The sequence below is a fragment of the Zootoca vivipara genome, chromosome Z1 (assembly GCF_965207765.1).
Source record: "Zootoca vivipara chromosome Z1, rZooViv2.hap1.1, whole genome shotgun sequence".
Taxonomy (NCBI): Eukaryota; Metazoa; Chordata; class Lepidosauria; order Squamata; family Lacertidae; genus Zootoca; species Zootoca vivipara.
This window is the reverse complement of record NC_142583.1, coordinates 65,699,973-65,718,410: the sequence shown is the minus strand read 5'-3', so window position 1 is coordinate 65,718,410 and position 18,438 is coordinate 65,699,973. Positions and strand designations below refer to the sequence as shown.

At 46.6% G+C, this 18,438-nt stretch overlaps 1 protein-coding gene across 2 annotated transcripts; it reads left to right on the top strand.

The window, feature by feature from the left end:
- The first annotated feature begins 1,065 nt into the window (after positions 1-1,065).
- On the top strand, positions 1,066-17,096 carry LOC118079082 (N-acylethanolamine-hydrolyzing acid amidase-like). Of its 2 annotated transcripts, XR_015947816.1 has the most exons (12): positions 1,066-1,552; positions 3,373-3,537; positions 5,084-5,210; positions 5,911-6,001; positions 7,620-7,696; positions 9,177-9,349; positions 10,240-10,302; positions 10,425-10,563; positions 10,639-10,705; positions 12,199-12,227; positions 13,509-13,590; positions 16,013-17,096. XR_015947816.1 is itself a non-coding variant. In XM_060279121.2 (11 exons), the coding sequence occupies exons 1-10, from the start codon at positions 1,176-1,178 to the stop codon at positions 13,582-13,584; spliced, it is 1,245 nt and encodes a 414-aa protein (XP_060135104.2). In that variant the 5' UTR covers positions 1,066-1,175; the 3' UTR covers positions 13,585-13,590; positions 16,013-17,096. The 2 variants fall into 2 exon arrangements, 1 of the variants encoding a protein (XP_060135104.2); XM_060279121.2 differs by lacking the exon at positions 10,425-10,563.
- Positions 17,097-18,438: the final 1,342 nt, after the last annotated feature.

Genomic DNA, 18,438 nt, shown 5'->3' with positions numbered 1-18,438 from the left:
GCCTTTCTATATTACTATGCACAAGGCACTTTACAAGCTGGAGAAACATCAAAATAGGCAGAAAAGTTAACGCAACTAATAACAATCCGACCCAATACAAAAAAAGTCGTAAGAACTTTAAAATAAATGACTTAAATAAAGCAATATTCAATAATCCATTAGAATATAATAGTAAACGGTAAAATTAGATAGCAAATAATAATTAAAGAGTTGCACTTAACAATTACAACAAAGAATTACTAAACTATAATCAATAAGAAATAACGGCAAATCACAATGTACAAAATCATAGAAATGCCACAAAAATATCTGCCATTTTCAGATATTGCCCCAATGTTGGAATTTCCCCCATGTGCCAATATTGCCACTTATACCTTTAACTCCCTGACTGAATAGCAGGGGGGCAAACTTGAACAAAATATTGGGAAGGTAAGCACCACCCCACATAATCGATCACATGACACGGTGCACACATATCATTTGAATGGTAATGCCCACCCACTGGGGGTGGGGCAGCCCCATCAAATATTTGGGGTGTGTGTGAATAGCATAGCTGCCAAGTTTTCCCTTTTCTCGCGAGGAAGCCTATTCAGCATAAGGGAAAATCCCTTAAAATAAGGGATAACTTGGCAGCTATGGTGAATAGTTGGGTCCTACGTTGAATAGTAACAGATAACAGATAGACCTTGCCCCCTCACTCCTCTGCTTTCCTGTTTTTCACTGCGAGGTCGTCCTTCTGCCTTTGAGCCGCTGATACGCTCACCAACCATGCCGTGGAAAGCTTTACCTGTTGAATTACTGCCTGCCCCGCAGCTGTTAAAGCGGGTGGGAGTGCAAAAAACTCAAAAGCGGTTTAAAATGTGCCGACTACAAAGAGGTGTGGGATAGAGCTATTAATGATGAATTAACTAACATGTGCCATTAAGGAATAGGCAGGAGAAATGATTTTGATGAGATATGCATAGCTGCCAAGTTCTCCCTTTTTTTAAGGGAAATTCCCTTATGCTGAATAGGCTTCCTCGCGATAAAAGGGAAAACTTGGCAGCTATGGAGATATGGAAGGTGTTTGTAGAATTCGTACTGTTAAAACTTAAAACGAAAAGGGGGGTCAAACCATTGCAACACTGTTAGCCAAGCCGTGCTTTCTCGTTACACCCCGAGGTCCGAAAACACTTATGCAATTAAACATTGCAAAGCGTCGTCCCTCGTTGCGGTTTCTTCCTCTCCTCGAGCTCCGCCCCCCGTTGCCTCCCCTAATTTTAAGCTCGCCTCCCACGCGCAGCCCGGGCTTCTTAGAAGAACCGCTTTTGCTCGCGCGCATCATGGAGCGAGGGTTGCGCCCGCGGGGGGCTGCGCGGCTCCCCTTCGCTCTTCCGCTCCTGCTGCTGTGCAGTGGGGCTGCTGCCCCCCAGGGGACGGCGGGGGCCGAGGTGCCCGCGCCCTTGCTTTGCAATGTCAGCTTGGACAGCCCGCCCGAGGAGCGCTGGCTGCCGGTCCTGCGGCTCCACTTCGACCCAGCGCTCCTCCGAGAGGCTTTCGTGCAGCTCATCGAGTGAGTGCAAACCGGGATGGGGATTTTGGGAAGGGAGCAGCTGCAGGCGGCCATCTCTCTGCTGCTTTTTCCTTCCTTGTCATCCTGGTTCATATTAACTTCTGAAAGAGGGTGGCGGGATCCAGTTCTGTGCTTGACCGTTGGATACACTTTTGGTCTCCACTTAATTCTCTAGAGGCCCGTCTTCTTCGGATACCCTCACCTGCAGGGCAGGATTAAGGTTTGATGAGTCCCTAAACCAGTGGTGTCCAAACTTTTTTCAAAGAGGGCCAGATTTGATGAAGTGAAGGGCCGTGAGGGCCGACCAAAGTTGCTGTGCTTTTTTAGGATTGAAATTGTTGAGCTTTTTTTTCCCAGATTGAGTTGTTGAGGGTTTTTTTAAAGGATTTTACCCCAGGAAATAAACTGCCACAGGGGCCAGATTAAACTGGATTAGGCCCCCGAAATGGACTTTGGACAGCCCTGCCCTAAGCTACTGAAGGTAATGGGGCCCTTTCTATGTCCAGCTGTCCTTTGGCAAAAACAAATTGCTGGTGTTTTTTGTGTTGAATAAATACTACAGTATATGGTCATTTATGCACCTAATAGATATCTAAAGCCATTTTCACATGCAGAATGTAGGCACCCTATATATAGAAATGAGCAAACCAGTGATATTTTAGGGAGCAGGCTAGCAGGCAGGGGGCCCATTACTTACATCATAGGAGCCTACACAACACAAAACACTGTTGCTGTATGGTTTTATTTTATTTGCTTTTTATCTTATTTTTTGGAAATGTACTTCCAGGCTTTTTTCCCTTGAACATTTTTTGGAGCCCCCAAAAGAGTGGGGCCCTAAGCTATAGCTTGTTTAGTTTATACGTAAATCCGGCGCTGCTTCCATCAACAGTTCAACACCTTGCTGAATTTCTTGCTTAGATGCTATCAGAACAGCAAGAATGGGAAACAATTGTGCAACATCACTGTGTACACAGTACTTCCTCTCTAAATTGCCTCCGAGTGCATCTAATAGATAGGATAAATGATTTTATCCTAAACTTACCTCTTGAAGAAAGTGCATCTAAGGCCCTAGGCTTCAGCCTGCTTAGCCTATACATAAATCTGGCACTGCTCACCTGGTTAGTCAAATTTCCCAGGTGTGGCTGCTGTTGCATGCTGACGGCTTCTAGGAGGCACACAGGTGAGAGCAGAGTGCAGGGTGGGGACCAAGGGGGGGGGGACAAACTACCCTCCACCGACTCCTAGGGGCCAAGGGGTCTTGGGTCCCCCAATAAAATATTTGAGGCAGCCGAGCTCCCTCAAAGCTGATGGGCATTCAGATTACAGGTAGGTAGCCGTGTTGGTCTGACGCAGTCAAAATAAAAATAAAAAATCCTTCCAGTAGCACCTTAGAGATCAACTAAGTTTGTCATAGGTATGACAAACTTAGTTGGTTTCTAAGGTGCTACTGGAAGGGCATTCAGATGGTGTGTGCGCGCACAGCATCATGTGGTTGTGTGAGGTGGGGCTTACTTGCCTCCCCCCACCAATATTTTATTCGTTGGCACCCCTGTTGCCCCTTCCCTAACACCCCACCAATAGTGGGTCCAACAGTCAAGAAGGCGGTTTCTGCACAAAGTGAGGGGTAGATGGAGCTCGTCAACCGGGAGAGGTAGCCCATATAGGAGAAGCTGGCGCACCACCTATGGAGGGGGGCGAAGGGGCTGAGCCCCATTGGGTTCTACCATCCTGAGTAGGAGAAAACAAGCTTGTTCCATCTTCCATGCGGCACGGCAGCCCTTTAGATATTTGATGTACTGCTTTCTTGTCTTGCATTCCAGCAAAGTGGTTCCCAAGTGGGTTCATGTGATTATCCGGCCTCTGGCGGAAGAAATAGAATCCTTTGTCCCGCAGCCGTTTGCAGGCGAGATCCGGGGACTCTGCCAAGCGCTGGGGCTGAACGTTGGGGATGGCTTGCTCCTCAACTTGGCCTACGAAATTACCACGTAAGTGTTCTTGATGTTGGTGAAGAAGAGCCCGCTGGTGCAAGGAATCTTTGCTTGTTTGTTTTATCTATCAATGAAAGATGAATGAAAACATTAGTACAATGATCAGTTGTGTGGCCAGAGGGAAGTGGGATTCCCCCCCCCCATCTGTGCAAACTTAAAAACACACTTGCTCATATTTCTTTTTAATTTAAAAACGCTTTACAACCTCTTCAGCCACTGTTCTCAGAACGCCTTTCAAGTGAGGAAATAAGATTTTTTTTAAAAATAATAATAATGCACAATACATAAAAGAATATCACAGCAGAGCAGAAAAAAATACAGTGGTACCTCGCAAGACAAAATTAAGTCGTTCCACAAGTGTTGTGATAATTTCGTTTTGCGAAGTGTGGTTTCCCATAGAAATGCATTGAAATTTAATTTTAAAAAGAAGCGCAAAAAAAAGCGCTGACTCACCTGCCATGGCCGGAAGTCTTTAAGGCTCTGGGGAGGGGGAAGCAGGAGGAGGGCCAGGGGTCTCCTCCCACTGCAGCCTCTGCTCCTTCAGGCGGCGCCACTGTTCCCGCCAAGGGCCACCTGGCGAGCCCCGCTGCTGCTCCTGCCGGATCCTGCCAGCCCTCCGGGGAGGAGCCACGGAGGCCGCCATGGCCGCCGAGGAGGGCAAGGCCAGAGCCACGGAGGCCTCCATGAGCGCCGCGCCGCCGCAGGAGGCAGAAGCCGCGGCCATGGACGTCGCCCCCGGCCGCGATGGCAGAGTCCTAAAGGTAAGCGGTGGTGGCTTCTTCCCTTCCCGTCACGAAGCACGGCCATAGACGACTTTGTTTTGCGAGTCTTAAAAAATAATAATCGCAAAACGCTTTCGTTTTGTGATTTTTTTGTTTGTTCTGCGAGGCGTTCATCTTGCGGGGTACCACTGTACTTTTGCATCAGTGGTTGGATGCTGGCCACCATTTTGAATCAATATGGCAGACGGAAAAATCACATTAGTGTGGCTTTCTCTGTTTTTTTTAGCATTGCTTCAGCTGCTTCTCAAGATATTGGCACCAGTCTCTGCATGAGACTTCACCTGTTTTTTTGGCGTGGTGGATCTAAACTCATAAAATTGCATTATCCATTTAAAAGTCACAATATTTTTTTGGCTTCTAAAAATATTTGGGAAGAATTAAACACGCCCAGCTACTTGTGTGCACATAGGTAGGTAGGTATATACTGTACTTTGGCAAACCTTCAAGTTCTAATGACAGTGCTAATACAACCCTTTGGTTTTGGCCCCATTTCTGTTGGCACTCACCATTTAAGTCCGCTATTAGGGGGAGTGATCTTCCTAGAAGTCCATAGCCAAAGAATTGGCTGGCTACACCAAATCAATGTGTGAAATTGAGCTTCCCCCTCTTGGGAAACCCCTCCTTGGTTCAGTCTCTCACCATTGTTTGCCCTCCATTGTGCTTGTTTTCTAGATGAAGCGTCAGGGAAAACATGTTCTTTTTGTGAATGTTTGTGAGTGTCCTCTCTTTCTACGCCACTGTCTTGTTTTCTTATCCCACAGATACTGTACCAGTATCATCGCTCAGGACACTAATGGGAGCATTTATCATGGCCGGAATCTGGATGCGCCGTTTCTAGACATTTTCCAGAAGACAACCATAAATGTGGACTTTTTAAAGAATGGGCAGGTATAAAAAGCTCTTGGTAGTGGTTAAGTATTATTGCAAGAAGCACATGAAGCATGCATTTTGCCAGGTCCTTTCAGTAGACGGATTACTTTTTAGATTCTCTATTATCCAGGATTCTGCAATAGTGTCCATCATATTCTCCAGGGAGGGAGGTGACGACGACGCGTGTGATTTAGACACCTGAATGCCTAGGGCAGAGATGGGGGACCTTCCACTTCTGCATATGCTTGGCACATTTAAAGTGCATTACATCCCCCAAAGGATTCTGGGAACTGTAGTTTGCTAAGCGTGCTGGGAATTGTAGTTGTGTGAGGGATCTTGGGGTGTGTTCTGAATGTGGAGCATGTTTTCAGCCCAGGTATAGTTGAGCTGCAATTCCCATAAGCCACAAACACTGTGGCCCAATGGTCAAGGTTTTAGCAAAGTCAAATAATGCAGGCAACGCCTAGAGAGATAATATTGTTTTTGGAGCTCTTCCCTCATTGTTTTTTACATTAGTAAATGAGAGAGATTGAATTTTAACCTTTTCTTGCTGAATCCTGAACTAAAGCATTTTAAGTATTAGAGCCTCACTTTACATTCAAATAAAGGTCTGTTTTCTTGAAGTTAAATTTCTTACCTGATCATGTTTGGGGGTGTGCTTTGCATTAAAAGCTGTTGTGGTTAACTACAGTCTATTCTGTGTCCTCCTTATTTTCAGGTAAAATTCAGAGGTACTACATTTTTCGGTTACGTAGGTTTATGGACAGGACAAAGTCCATATAAGTTTACATTTTCTGGAGACGCAAGAGGTAAGCAAATTTCATTCTTCCTGAACAGAAGAATCACATTTCTGCCACATCCTACAGGGAAAAAAACCCCACATGTGCAGGATCCATTATATTTTTCAGTTCATATTGTGTATCTTGCTGCCATTTTGTTGGATTTTTACATGTCAGCTCTGCTTTGATTCCCTCCTCACCTCCATTCTTGAGCATAATGTAGATTTTTTTAAAAAAAGATTTAAAAGAACATTAAAGAGAGAAAAACATAATTAAAACCACAAAATTACAGTAAAGCACAGCGCAACAGCCGTGATACATATCGATTTGGCCACATTTTGAAAATAGTACATACACAACGCGGGTGGTGCTGTGGGTTAAACCACTGAGCCTAGGGCTTGTCAATCAAAAGGTCAGCAGTTCGAATCCCCGCGACGGGGTGAGCTCCCATTGTTCGGTCCCAGCTCCTGCCAACCTAGCAGTTTGAAAGCATGTCAAAGTGCAAGTAGATAAATAGGTACTGCTCCAGTAGGAAGGTAAATGGCATTTCCGTACGCTGCTCTGGTTGCCAGAAGCGGCTTAGTCATGCTTGCCACATGACCCGGAAGCTGTACGCCGGCTCCCTCAGCCAATAAAGTGAGATGAGCGCCGCAAACCCAGAGTCGTTCGCGACTGGACTTAATTGTCAGGGGTCCCTTTACCTTTACCTTTTTACACTTCATAAGCCAAAACACCTGGACAGATAGGAACCTCTTCAGCTTTCTTTTTTGGAAATATTAACTGTGGGGAAAGACCAGGCATTGCCTGGGAGTTCCATAAATGGGGAGCCACCGCTAAGGAGGCCCTGGTGGGTAGCTCCCACCCCCCCCCAGGAATGAAGATCAAGGTTTGCAGACAAGAAATGGGCAGTTCTGTTGCAGTCTGAACAACATGGGCAATGCATGTTGTACCTCGGCTTCCGAACGTCTTGGGAGGCGAATGTTCCAGCTCCCGAACGATCGAAAACCGGAAGAGAGTGTCCCAGTTTTCAAACATTCTTTTGGAAGCTGAATGTCCAACGGGGCTTCTGCGGCTTCCAATTGGCTGCAGGAGCTTCCTGCAGCCAATCAGAAGCTGCGCTTTGGAAGTCGAACGTTTCGGAAGTTGAACAGACTTCCAGAACGGATTCCGTTTGACTTCCGAGATACAACTGTACTTGGGTAATGTATATAGTACATTGCTATAACAAAGATAATGGGCCTGATCCAGCTGCAGCGGGCAGGTTGACGGAGCTTACCTGACCTCCTGTCACTGTCTTTGCTATGATGTACCAGGAGGAGGGGGGGCAAAGCCCGCAACTTGCGCAGTGACAGGAGCACCAGGTGGGCTCTGCTGGCAAGTTTGCACTACGCTGACCTTGCCACTTCCTTACTCTTCCTCCCTATCAATACGCCCCCATAACACAGGTGGAGGGAGGCCAGGTAAGCACTGCCACTCTGTCTATGGTCTGTTCTGTGATTTTATTTCGCTTTGAAGAAATGCTTTTTATATTCATTCTGGCCATTTGGGACGGGAGCTCTTAAGCATTTAAGCCAAAGGAGGAAACGGCCTATGTTTGTGACGGCTGATTCTCACGAGGTGTTTCTCTTCCCCTTGCATGCTCTTATAGATCGTAGCGCATGGTGGGAGACTGCAGTCGCCGCTTTCCTGAATCGAAATTCTCCGGCCAGCTGGCTGGCCAGGACTGTAAGTAGCCAAAGTTTTGCTCTTTTCAGATTCATTGCTCACTAACCACCAAGTTGCTGAAAATCCAAATATTATTTGTCTTTTCTCTTTTTATGATTGCACAGATAACATTGTTTTGTAAAATAGTTCTAGGGGCTGTGAAGGTTCAGAAATGTTGTAATTTGTGTTGTGCAGTAAGAGTGGTTCCTGACCAATAGATCTAAGAATTTACAAGGGTGGGGTTTTTTTGGTGGAGGGGGCTATTACAAATGGGAGAAATGTGCATTTAGTTTATTTCTCTTATTTATTAAGAGATTTTCCGTGCTTCCTGTGACAGATTGTATCGTTTTGGGGTTTTTCCTAGAGCAGGAGAAGCCAGTATGATGTCCTCCAAATCTATTATTATTATTAGTTTATTATGATATAATCTTATCTTTTTATACCCCACCTTTTTCCTTGACAGGGACTTAAGGCAGCTTTATTTATTACCTGTCATTCACCCTGAGGTCCAGGGGAGGTCACAACACTTTAAAATGCAACGTTTAAAACAGTTTAAAAGAAACCACAATCGCAAGAATAGGGTGGGTCCTTTAAAATATGCATTTCAAGTACAGTGGTATACCTCAGGTTAAGAACTTAATTCGTTCCGGAGGTCTGTTCTTAACCTGAAACTGTTCTTAAACTGAAGCACCACTTTAGCTAATGGGGCCTCCTGCTGCCGCTGCACCGCCGGAGCACAATTTCTGTTCTCATCCTGAAGCAAAGTTCTTAATCTGAGGTACTATTTCTGGGTAAGCGGAGTCTGTAACCTGAAGCGTCTGTAACCCGAGATACCACTGTACCAACAACACTCGGTTTTTATGATAGAACTCAAACCGTTGGAGCAAAAGTAAATTTCTTTCAGATGTCATGACATTCAGCTCTGAAGTCATAAAAATCAGCACAGATCTTAAACTACAATCTTTGCAACCTCTGATGAAGCTTGTTTCAGCTTGCTAAATGTGCTTGAAGTGAGCAAGGGTCATTTGTTGTTTGTGCTTTGCTTGCCAGCTGTTTCAGGCATTCTGCCCTTTAGTGCTTTTCAGCTTAGCTCTGCAAACTCTCCTTCCTTGGAGGCTTTTAAGCCGATGTTGGATGCCGCCCCCCCTGGTCAGGGATGCTTTAGTTGAGATTCCTGCATTACAGGGAGGTCTCTTCTATGTTTCTGTGAAATATGAGGACTAGAACCTTGCTTCCTTAAAATGGGAATTCAGGTTTTCAGGATTCTGATAAGCAGCAACGCCTTGGGGTAATGCACAGTGTGATAAATGTTTGCAGGTTTGCCAGCTCCAGCCCCAAAGTGGGGATCCTGTGACTTCTCCCAACTCTACAGCAACACAATGGGAAAAGCTGTGTCTGTTGAGAAGCTTGCTTCTACGCATCTCTTAAAAGAACAGGAGGCCTCTCAGGGTGTGGACCCCCCAGTCCAAAATGCCCACTCTTTGTTTCTGCTTTGCTGCAGGTTTTGAGTGAAGCTGAGAACTTTGAGGCTGCTGCTCTCATGCTGTCCAAGACACCGATTATGGCAAACGTCTACTTCATCATTGGGGGCACAAAGCCTGGGGAGGGGGCAGTCATTACGAGAAGGAGAAGTGGTCCAGTAGATATTTGGCCCTTGGACCCTCTGACCGGAGAGTAAGCGTGAAATTTTGTAACCCTGGGTTTTGCAGGAAACAAGTTATGAATTTGTAGATGAAGGGGTATAATTGCCCCTTGGAGTCTTAGGAGCAGGGCAGAGTGTTGGGAAATAACTGGGGAGCGCCAGTAATTGTGAAGCCCCACCCCCCACATGTGGGGAATCACAAAGAAAAAACAGTTGACTGCCTGAATTCAAAAAGTGTTTGGGGGTCTGATTCACTCTTTAGCTGAAACAGCCCCCTACAGAGTTTAAAACACAAATCTATGCAGTATTTGCAAAGCACAGGGAATATAGATCGCTACACCTTTAAATTTCCCAGTATTAAGCGCTTACAATTCTTCCCCCTCTATCCCTCTCGGAGTGAAAAGACTACAACCTTTAGTGAGTTAAAATGTTTTACAGTACTTACAGTAACCACAGCTCTCATTCCTGCATCATGAATACGGCAGAAACAACACAGGAAAGGTATTCTGGCTAACAAAATACAAAAAGCACCCTCAAGTATTGTGGTAATCAACTTAGGTTTTGCTCAGAGAACACCCGCTGAAACTAATGGACCTAACTTAATCTTGGTCCTTAATTTTAGTGGCTTGAACCAATGAATGTTAATCTAGACCATGCATAGGCAAACCCGGCCCTCCAGATGTTTTGAGACTACAATTCCCATCCCTGACCACCGGTCCTGTTAGCTAGGGATGATGGGAGTTGTAGTCCGAAAAAAATCTGGAGAGCTGAGTTTGCCTATGCCTGTTCTAGACCTTACAGATAGTAGGTCTGAAAAGTTTTTTGAGGGGACTAACCCCCCTCTTTTTTAAAAAATTAAGTACCCTATACCCATATGGCAAAAGGATACAGTGATAAAGTTTTTAATGTTCATTGTATGTAGGTGGTACCGGATAGAGACAAACTACGATCACTGGACAACGCCCCCTCCTCTAGATCATCGAAGGTATGTTTTGCTGGGAGGTAAACTGTGTCAAGATGATCTTCTTTTAAAGAAAGAAGAAAAGGAACTATACATGCATACTTTGTTATACTACCACAGTTGAAATAACTCCCTTTTGTGCATAGGTAGGGTTGTCAGGCTGCGACAACCACAACTGATCTCACAAAGCAAGACTGCACATTGCTCAGCCTGCTGTTTCTTTTATTATTTTATTTTTGCATGGACAAGGAGAATCCCAAAACACTCGGACGCCTCTTACCTACGGTATGATATGGTTTTCTGCGCCACGAGATTTGCCAGCTGCGACTTATCCGCTAACATTTTATTTTTACTCTGCAGAACCCAAGCCATGAAAGCGCTGAATGCCACCGGACAGAAAAATATTAATCTCGAGTCTCTCTACAAAGTAAGTCTTCTGTTTTACATCATGCCCATTTAAAAAAAAAAACAAAACTCGCTTTTATTGAGGTCTTTATGCTAAGATAGGTCTCTGTTGAGATTTTTCTGGGGTTGCCACATTTGCCAACGAGAAACTTTTGGGGGTAACACACACACACACACACAAACAAACAAACAAACAAACAAGCATACACCACAGCATATTGTATTGGCTGCAACACAGTGCTTCTTTCATGCCTAATTTCAGTTAGGGGCTCAAGCAATAACTTCTTGGGGTGCCTTTGCAAATGTCAGGCTTCAGGGAACCGGCTTTGTCCCCCGTGGCAGTAGATAAGCAGAACAAAGGAAAAGGAGTCTTACCAGTTAGAAGCTTAAATAATCACAGCAAGAGAACAAAGAACCCATCTCCCAGAATGGCAGTGCTCCCAGTTAAGGGCTCCACCCCCTTCCGTCCCTATTAAACTACGCCACTCCTACGTCTTGTAATCTGAACTTGTACCCTCTGTGCTTTCTGTTTGGCCACTTTCTGAGCTCTCAATGACTTTGGAGATAGGTGTGTGTGTGAATGAATGAATGAATGAATGAATGAATGAATGCTGCCCAGAGACTGTGAATCTGTTAACTCTCTTCTAGTGTTTCTTCTGCTAGCTTTTCCCCATCCAGCATTTCCCAGCTTCTGCCTTCTGAACCATGTCCCTCTGCAAACCACTGTTCCAAATCTATACTGTCCTCTGGCTACTGGGAAGGTTCAGGATGCGGATCAGGAGCAGGGGGAGGGGGAGGGGCAGGTTCCCACCATTCCTCCTCAGTGCACCCCTCCTCAGCACGGTCCCTGACACATACAGGTGCCATTGCCCCTGCACTCAGGAAGGCCCTTCCTTTTGGCATGCATGAACTACCAGTTGCTTCGTGTGTCTTGTAAAGGCCTTTCTTTCTGCCCAGGCTTTCCATGGCCCAGAAGATTGGACCCTGTTATTACAGGGAAACCCTTAATTTATGAGCTACTGTGTATAAGCACATCACACTGAACCCAGAAGTGACCCAAAAGCTTTTTAAAAAGAGGCTGGATGGGACAGGGTGCTTGCAGGCTTTTCCACTTGTGTTTCAAATACAGTGGTACCTCGGGTTGCGGACCCAATCCGTTCTGGGGTGCCGTTCGCACCCCAAAAAGTCCGCAACCTAAGCGGTGCTTTTGCACATGCCTGAAAGCGTGATAGAGTGCTTCTGCACATGCACGAAGCGCGCAGAACGCTTCTGTGGATACGCGCACGGCGAAACCCGGAAGTAAACACTTCCGGGTCTGCCGCGTTCGCCAACCTGGAAAAACACAACCCGCAGCGGACGCAACATGAGGTATGACTGTTTACATAATTCCACTGGTGCACGTGGAGCCTCGAAACGCAACCCCCTTCAGCATTTTAAAAGGTTAAGCTATTTAGAAATGCTTTTAAATACATAAACAAATGGACTCCTTTCATTTCATTTTGGTTTTTTTTTCAGGTATTATCAGTCTATCCAGTCTTAAATGAGTAAGTTTTGTTTGTGTTCTTTCTATAGTAAGTTTGGATTCCACCCTGCCTTTAGGTCTCGAATGGGGAACCACTGCCCACCCCACCCCAAAAATGTTCTTGGACTGCAAATCCCATCAGCCCTTGCAAGCATGGCTAATGGCTAGGGATCATGAGAGTTGTAGTTCAGCAACATCTGGAGGCTGGCCTATCAATATCTCTGTGGCAGGACTAGCTGACCTGGCGCCCTCCAGATGTTGCTGGACTACAACTCACATGAGCCCCCCAGCCAGCATGGTGATGGGAGCTGCAATCCAGCAGCATTTCAAGGGCACCAAGCCAGATGAGGTTGTATATAACAGTGTCCCTTTTAATTCCTGGATCCAGCAAGGACTCAACTGTTGAATTAGCCAGGCAAGGGCCATTATGGTCCCTTAAGTATGGGTCGTTAAGGTAACAAAGGAAATGGCTATGTGCCAGAGGACAAATGGGTGCCCCCCCCCAACCTTGCTGGTAATTCAAAGGACAAAAGCCAGAATGGAATGTGTGCTCTAGAAGCAGGCTGTAGGCTGGGCAGCGGAGAGGCAGAGCCATGCCTGATTTATGCTGGATCCAAGACAGTGGCTATGGCAGAAGTAAGACCCTTTTGGGGCATTAATTCTGTGAGCTTCTCCATCATAGTCTCTGCTGTCCCTCATTCCAAGGATATCGAACCCTGGGCAAGTGCCTGGATTGGGGTGCCATTTGACAGTATAAACCAGGGATGTCCAACAGGTCGATCGCGATCAACTGGTTGATATCCAGGAGGTTTTGGTAGATTGCGGTCGATCGCGGGCTTCCTTTCCTTTGCGGTGGCAAAAGATCATCTTTGACCTGAACTCCCCCAAACGGGATTTTCCTCCTTAAAAAAGCTCAACAACTTTGATCTGAAACAACCCCCCCCCCCAAAGGAGTAGATCACTGCCAGTTTTTTAGATGCAAGTAGATCGCAGTCTCTTGGGAGTTGGACGTCCCTGGTACCGTGTTTTCCCGAAAATAAGAGACTGTCTTATATTTATTTTTCCCCAAGAAGACACACTATGGCTTATTTTCAGGGGATATCTTATTTTTATTACGTGTCCAGCCTCGCCTCTTCCTCGGTGCCCTCCAGAACTGCACCTATCACCATGTCCTATTTTCGGGGTAGGGCTTATATTGCGCGAATGCTTAGAAATCCTGCTACGGCTTATTTTATGGGTGTGTCTTATTTTCGGGGAAACAGGGTATATACCATGACTCAATTCGTTTCCTATTCTTTACCAGGGGAACAGTTTACACCACCGTAATGAGTGCTGCAACCCCTGGCAAGTACATGACACGAATCAGGAACTTGGTGTGAAAACATGTGAGTTCTGATATTTAATGCAGGTTGTCATTTGGAATAGGAATTCAGAACCATCCAAATACCCAGCACTTCTGGCTTGCAATTAGGGATGTAAGAAGCTGTCAGTTCTTGTTCCACCTTGCATTCGTCACGTGCAATACTGTTTATATTTTGCAGCACTTCTTCTGCCAAAGCCCACAGGATCTGTCTTGCTGTCCGCTGTGGCCAAACTACAACCCCCCCCCCCCAAATTCCTATATCAATTACGTTATTGCACCCCATCCATTTCAGTGCCAAGGAAACAATGCAAATTAAGCGGGTGGGACGTAACTAATGACATATAATTTGCACACTGTAAGCAACGACACCAGAAAATTCTGATTATGGATTGATTTTAGTTCCAGACATGGAGCAAATAAGCAGCCAGTGGCAATCTCTGCTCCCGTTTCTGTTTTTAGAGGAATTTTCCAACATTCCTGCTTGCCGTTCCTGGCATTTAACTGCTTTGTGCTGGCCACAATGCTTGGTATTAAAAGCCTCTCATTTTCTTATTTTCCTGGAAACGCCAGCTTATTTTATGCCCCCAGTAGTAGCGACTTACTCCAACTGGAAAAGGAAAGAAAGGGGAAACTCTTGTCTGACTGCTTCTGTGACAGTTCCTGCCCTCTTATTTTTTTTGTTTGTTTTGTTTTGTTTGGCTTGACTTAGAAAATCGGCCAAAAGTGAGCAAGTCTCACAGTTGCCCAGGGTATTGAACATTAAAATAGGGTGTTGTTGAAAGAGGCTGATGTGTTTATCCAGCAGGCTCTGCCTGATAAGAGAACTTTGTCATGTTACTGTGGGTTGATGAATGCTGAATTTAAAACCTCTGAATGAGCTGCTCTCTTTGAGATCAGACCTTCTTTGATATCAGCTTCAGCAATGCAGGAAGCTACCGGTATATCTGCAGGGGGGAAACCCAGGCATTTTGTGGCTGTCCAATGTGCCCTGCTAGAGAGAAGTGGCTGCTCAGTTTGATGTTGGGATATCCACCGTGGCGAATGTGGTCCTGGAGTTTTGGTTTGCTATCAGACATCTGCTACTGAGCCAGTTTGTGAAGCTGGTGTGGGAATGTTCAGGGTGGCAGGAAAGGATATATATATTGTTTAGTAATATCCTTCCTAACTTGTGCTAGCAAGTTCCTTTACTTAATAGAGTTACATTCCCCCTTTTACATGCACAGCAGATAGCTGGTTGCAGGCTCGTGTGAGCCTTTCACTATTATACAATTCAGTCTGTCTCAGATTGTACATTCCTGGTAAGTTCCCTTGCATCCCTCCTAAAAGAATAAAGATGTGACAATCTTATTCAGAGTCAATAAAGGAAGTTTACTCACATCAGTTCACAGTTGGATTCCTGAAGGCAGACTTAGTTACAAATATGTACATGTGGATCTACCCCATATGAGGGAATAATCCCAGAGCAGTCCTAGCTAAAAGCTGGTTAAACGAAGAAGGAAGTAAAAAAAGAAAGAAGGGTGCTGCTTGACTCGTCCTTTTGTTACCTGGACAGGTTAGGTCACGCCCAGAGCCGTCCTTCCCATTGGGTTTACTGGCGTGGTGCGCCTGGGTGCTGAGGGGTGCCCAGCAAGTGGGGGAGCTGTGCGGCTTTGCCGGCGGCCTCCCCTTTCCCTCCTGCATGCCTGCTAGCTGCACCCCATCAACCATATGGCGTGCAGGTATGCAGAGAAAAAGGTTGAGCAGAGACCCGTCCCATGCCGGCCTCGCTCCTCCTCCTTGGGGGGCGGGAAGCTGCGCTTTGGCTGCCGCCGCTGGGCCAAAGCCCTGCCGACTTTGGCGCTGTTGTCGTCATCCCGCGCTTCAGTCAGTCCGCTGCGCAAGGGGCCGAGGGCCTTCGTAAGGGCCGGCGCCAGGTGTGCTGCTGCCGACTCCCTCCTGGCACCCACCGGACACTGGCTGGGCGGGCAGGCGAGCTCCCCTTGTCGGGCACGCTTCCGCCCCAAAATGCCCGCTTGGGCGATCCTGCCTATCGCCTTGCCCGCCTTCAGCATCGCCGGCATGTGGATCGTGTGAGTAACACAGGGCGGCAGAGCGGGAAGGGACCCTCACCAGTGGAGAGGGTCGGGCGTGCGTGAGGGGTCGGGGCCAGCGGCGTTTCTGCCCCAGTCGCTTATCCCGAGCGGCTCTGATATGGTTGACGGGGTGCAGCTGGCGGGCGTGCAGGGAAAGGGGAGGCCGCCGGCAAAGCAGCGCAGCTCCCCCACTCGGGGTGCCCTTGGGAGGCCAGCGCCCTGGCCCAATGTGCCACTAAGCCCAATGGGAAAGACTACTCTCTCTCTAGTATTACAAGGAATGTTGTACTTGACTGCCTCTCATGGATCACATCCCACAACTGGGAGACTGATTTTATTTTTCTTTCTTTTTTTATTCTGGTCTTTGTGCAGATCATGGAGCAATTTGTGTGTGTGTGTGAAAACGGGCTCCCCCCCATTACATTGGCGTGGTAGATGGGACCCATATCGAGGTTTATGCTATCAAATCAGATCAACATGCTAATAGGAAAAACGATCATTCCGTTCCCATCACAAGGAACAGACCACAGTGTAAACTTTTTTATCAGTCTGGCAGTTAGCAGGAGTGGCGGAAACCGCGATGCCTTCATTTCTGTAAACTGCACCTTGCCAAGAAATGGATGTGGGTATTTGTGCTTGGAACCCCCTGCTGTCTACCAATTCATGGCAAACAAATACCTCACGGAAGAAGGGGTCGATGAAATCATAGAGTGCCCCCCCCCAATGCTATTCAGCCACGGTTTTAAGAGATGCACGATTTGGTTGCTTTAAGGGATGCTGATGTTGTCTCAAATGCAAACTCCCCGTTGCTGAAGATAATGTGTCTGCTGCAATAACAGCCTGTGTTGTCCTGTTCGATATTTGTGAGTTAAAGGGTCACTCGCTGGGTGAGGTTGACTCTATAGAACCTGAAATCATTCCTCCCTCATACACAGAGGAGCACTGGCCATACCGAAAGAGAACTCCAACACAGTGGAGCATTATTAGAGTTTCGCCTTCATATGATTTTCAGCAGACGATGCTCTGAAGGCACAAAAATGCAGAGACCTTTGCTGGAACTTCAGGCGATGATGATAGGACTGAGCATTTGCTGGGGCCCCTAAGGAGCCAAACGGTGCACTGCCCCAAAAACTGTTTTTTCCCACTTTGCATGGGACACTTTAGAAAGATGCTGTAGAGGAAAATTCCCACTTTGCACATCTCTTTCTTTTGTACACCAGCAGCCCCCACCTCCCAGTGTATAAAGCCCTTAATAATTGCACTGGACTTACCGGTACACCCAAAATAAGACCAAAAACATTTCAGCTTACTTGTGCCTTATTCCTGCTCTTGCAAAATGATTGGGAAGCGGAATCAGAAGTTGATGAATTGATGATTTTTTTTATTGTGCCCCCCCCCCGAAATAAAATGTTTTGCTGTTGATCTATGAGGATAGAACTGAAATAAATGGATTTTTAAAGCGGTGGTGGTTTTCTTCCCCTCACCTCTTATCTCGCCTACTTCTCATCCTGCAGCAAAATGGTATCAAAGACTATGTGGTTTCTGAGCCAAAGCCAGCCTTGTAATAGGTAAAGGTAAAGGGACCCCTGACCATTAGGTCCAGTTGCAGACGACTCTGGGGTTGCGGTGCTCTATTGGCCGAGGGAGCCAGCGAATAGCTTCCAGGTCATGTGGCCAGCATGACCAAGCCACTTCTGGCAAACCAGAGCAGCACACGGAAACGCCGTTTACCTTCCCACCAAAGCGATACCTATTTATCTACTTGCACTTTGACGTGCTTTCAAACCACTAGGTGGGCAGGAGCTGGGACCGAGCAATGGGAGCTCACCCTGTCGCGGGCATTCAAACCGCCGACCTTCTGATCGGCAAGCCATAGGCTCTGTGGTTTAACCCACAGCGCCACCCACGTCTTACAGCCTTGTAATACTGCAACGTAAAAAGCCAAAGCAGTATAATTGCATCTTACACGCATTTAACTTGTGCAATTTCAACCACATGCAGTTGGAGGCAGGCTGGTTGAAATGGCACAAGTCAAATCCAAGCAAAGTGGAGAGCTTAAAAGCTCTTTTCGTGCCAGGTATGCTTGAGGTTACTCAGCATGGAAAGAGCTTTTAAGTCTTCCCCCTCATTTGGAGGTGAGACCCACCAAGTACGCCAGCCGCCGAGTACAAGGGATTCCCTCTCTCCCTTCATCTGCTAGAGGCAGGGTGACTCCAAGGGCTCATGTATATTTGTGTGTACGTATAATAGAGATGAGCGCGCAACCCTAGAGTCAGTCACGACTGGACCTAATGGTCAGGGGTCCCTTTACCTTTTTAATACTTGGAATCCCCGGCTGATATATGGTCATACTGTATAGCATATTCATTTCTGGGAACTACAATTCAAGGAGGATATCGACAAAATAGCGTTTCCGTGCGCTGCTCTGGTTCGGCAGAAGCTTAGTCATGCTCCTCACTGCGAGAAGCAAAGCTACAGGGAACCAGGCAGAGGGCCTTCTCGGTAGTGGCGCCCGCCCTGTGGAAGGAGATAAACAACTACCTGACATTTAGAAAACACCTAAAGGCAGCCCTGTTTATGGAAGTTTTTAATCTGTGATATTTTAATGTATTTTGGGAAACCCAGCCAGATGGGCGGGGTATAAATAAATAAATAAATAAATAATAATAATGCTGACCACATGACCCAGAAGCTGTCTGCAGACAAACGCCAGCTCCCTCGGCCAGTAAAGCGAGATGAGCGCTGCAACCCCAGAGTTGTCCGCAACTAGACTTAACAGTCAGGGGTCCCTTTACCTT

What these genes read in the sequence shown, in the direction of transcription:
- LOC118079082 (XM_060279121.2), top strand. Translation starts at nt 1,176, where the DNA reads ATGCAATTAAACATTGCAAAGCGTCGTCCCTCGTTGCGGTTTCTTCCT. An exon ending in ACTTTTTAAAGAATGGGCAG is followed by an intron (nt 5,211 to 5,910) that starts GTATAAAAAGCT and finishes CCTTATTTTCAG; the next exon opens with GTAAAATTCAGAGGTACTAC. An exon ending in ATCTCGAGTCTCTCTACAAA is followed by an intron (nt 10,706 to 12,198) that starts GTAAGTCTTCTG and finishes TTTTTTTTTCAG; the next exon opens with GTATTATCAGTCTATCCAGT.